Source organism: Lactuca saligna, chromosome 6 (assembly GCF_052625555.1).
Source record: "Lactuca saligna cultivar CGN05327 chromosome 6, ASM5262555v1, whole genome shotgun sequence".
Lineage (NCBI taxonomy): Eukaryota > Viridiplantae > Streptophyta > Magnoliopsida > Asterales > Asteraceae > Lactuca > Lactuca saligna.
The window spans coordinates 154,095,122-154,097,893 of record NC_136422.1 but is presented as its reverse complement, the minus strand read 5'-3'; the positions used below and the strand labels follow the sequence as shown (position 1 = coordinate 154,097,893).

Sequence of the window (2,772 nt, the reverse complement as noted above, 5' to 3'; positions counted from 1 at the left end):
CCAGTAAAGCAAAAACCTTGTGGCAGGTTTCTAGTTCTGGTTTAGCCTTTTTTTTTTAATAGATTCTACAAACTCGAATCACACCTTCTCGATCGTTAGATCAATATACTCTCCCCATCCTATAAATACCCAATTCTTCATTACTCCTTCATATCAAGCAGTTAACAAACCCAATTGAAGTTGTTTTCATATTCTCTGTTTCAACGATCAAGTAACGAGAAGATAAAAATGCCAAGCACTACTAACCAGGTGATTCGATGCAAAGGTAAACATTTCATTCATTCTTTTGTGATTTTCCTTACAAGAAGAATTGCTGATGATAAATGTAAACGTGACAGCGGCGGTGGCATGGGAAGCCGGAAAGCCACTGGTGATTGAAGAAGTGGAGGTGGCGCCACCCCAGAAAATGGAAGTTCGAATCAAAATCCTCTTCACCTCCCTGTGCCACACCGATGTTTACTTCTGGGAAGCCAAGGTAATTATTCCAATAGCCCTTTTACTTAAATCTCTGAAAAAACTCAAATCCTGAATCTTCGTTTTGGATGAACTTTTCAGGGTCAGAATCCCGTGTTTCCTCGAATTTTAGGACATGAAGCTGGAGGGTATGTTCGATTCTAGTATAAAACCAAAAAAGGTTTCTCTTAATCTTTGATTCCGATCATAATCTAATCAATTTAAGTGACGTAAACAGGGTTGTGGAGAGTGTTGGGGAAGGTGTGACTGATCTTCAGCCCGGAGATCATGTCCTCCCTGTTTTCACCGGAGAATGCAAAGAGTGCGCCCACTGTAAATCAGAAGAGAGCAACATGTGCGACCTTTTGAGAATCAACACCGATAGAGGAGTCATGATTAACGATCAAAAATCTCGATTTTCCATCAACGGAAAACCCATTTTCCATTTCGTCGGAACTTCAACTTTCAGTGAATACACCGTCGTTCATGTCGGTTGTCTTGCCAAAATCAACCCTCTTGCTCCTCTTGACAAAGTCTGCGTCCTCAGCTGTGGGATCTCCACAGGTACAAAAACAAAATCGTAATCTAGATTCTCTGATTATAATTGCGTTTTGGTGTTTTCTTGACCTAATCAATATTCATGTTTTCTTCAGGTCTTGGTGCTACTCTGAACGTTGCAAAACCTAAAAAAGGCTCATCTGTCGCCATTTTTGGATTGGGAGCTGTGGGGCTAGCTGTGAGTTTTCTGAAATTTCTAACTTTCTCAAGAAAAGCTCGTTCATGGCTAAACAAAGCTAATGGTTTGTTTGTGATTAGGCTGCTGAAGGTGCAAGAATTTCAGGGGCTTCAAGGATCATTGGCGTTGATCTCAATGCCAACAGATTTGAACTTGGTAAGATTTTGTTATACCTGGGCTAAAATTGTGAATAATAACAGTTCGATAAATGGTGAATCTCATATATTTTTTTGGCTTCAACAGCAAAGAAATTTGGAGTGACAGAGTTTGTGAACCCAAAAGATCACACGAAACCAGTACAAGAAGTGATTGCAGAGATGACAAATGGAGGAGTTGACAGGAGTGTTGAATGCACGGGTCATATTGATGCTATGATATCTGCCTTCGAATGTGTTCATGATGTATGAATTTAATCAATTCATCTCTCACTCATATAATGAATTAATGATTCATGTTTAATTACACAATAACAAACATTGAAAATTTTACAGGGTTGGGGTGTTGCTGTTCTTGTGGGTGTTCCACATAAAGATGCTGTTTTCAAGACAAGTCCATTGAATCTGTTGAACGAAAGGACTCTGAAGGGAACTTTTTTTGGAAACTATAAACCTCGATCAGATATTCCTTCTGTGGTTGAAAAGTATATGAATAAGGTAATCCATTTAATTTATACCTTGAAAGTAAAATTATAATAGAATGATGAATTGAAATTTAACATTGGTTGTCGTGATTTTGTGCAGGAACTTGAGTTGGAGAAGTTCATAACACATGAATTGCCATTTTCTGAGATAAATAAGGCTTTTGATTTGATGCTTAAAGGTGAAGGTCTCCGATGCATAATTCGGATGGGTGAATAAATGGAGTGGAATTATTTTTAAAATGTTGTATAACTGTAGTTCAAGTTTCATAACATATCAAGTATCTTCTTTGATCTTATTATGTATGAGTGTTTTTGTGTTGAAATCCTGAGTTTATATATTCCAATAGTTATTATTTCACTTCTCTTGGTAAATTTTAATGTTTTTGCATCATACATTTTGGTAGAAAGATTATATTTGTCAAAGTTTAATCCTCTGTTTAATGTTTTATTGTCACCTTAAACTCGATATATACCACACTTTTGGACACTAATTGTATACCTACAAGTGTTTTTGTATAAATTTTTTATTGCTATAATTGCATATAATAATCTTTAATGCAACATCTCCAGTTTCATAAAGATAGTATATTTTTTTACATGTAATAACAAGGTGCTTTCTTTGGTTTTGCTTTCAACCGGGTTGGGATACTTGTTTTAGAAGAAAATCGAGAGGGGGGATAGAGGTTGAGCAATGGTCTGATTTCAGACTTGATGCCCTCGGTTTGGCTTTCTTCGTCTGCGGATAGGTGGAGCTGGTCGCTCGATGGTTCCAATTCTTTCTTTGTGAGCTCTGCTAATCGATAAGAATATTCTTATTGTCTCGGATACAGTGACTAGAGGGTGCCACCTTACGCCTATTAAAGTTAATGTTTTGAGTAAGTTACACGAATCGTCCCTTGTGCAGTGTCAAATGACACGTTTAGTCCTTATTTTCAAAAATTAA

At 37.0% G+C, this 2,772-nt stretch overlaps 1 protein-coding gene across 1 annotated transcript; it reads left to right on the top strand.

Moving 5' to 3' along the window:
• LOC145000037 (alcohol dehydrogenase 2) lies at positions 1-2,187 on the top strand. Its single transcript, XM_078959185.1, has 9 exons — positions 1-265; positions 339-475; positions 556-602; positions 692-1,017; positions 1,107-1,189; positions 1,270-1,345; positions 1,433-1,590; positions 1,681-1,842; positions 1,930-2,187. The coding sequence occupies exons 1-9, from the start codon at positions 229-231 to the stop codon at positions 2,044-2,046; spliced, it is 1,143 nt and encodes a 380-aa protein (XP_078815311.1). The 5' UTR covers positions 1-228; the 3' UTR covers positions 2,047-2,187.
• The last annotated feature ends 585 nt before the right edge of the window (positions 2,188-2,772 follow it).

Bases quoted from the DNA above. Each gene is read 5' to 3' on its own strand.
- LOC145000037 (XM_078959185.1), top strand. From the start codon at position 229: ATGCCAAGCACTACTAACCAGGTGATTCGATGCAAAG. The intron at 603-691 runs GTATGTTCGATT...TGACGTAAACAG, and splicing joins TTAGGACATGAAGCTGGAGG to GGTTGTGGAGAGTGTTGGGG. The intron at 1,843-1,929 runs GTAATCCATTTA...GATTTTGTGCAG, and splicing joins TTGAAAAGTATATGAATAAG to GAACTTGAGTTGGAGAAGTT.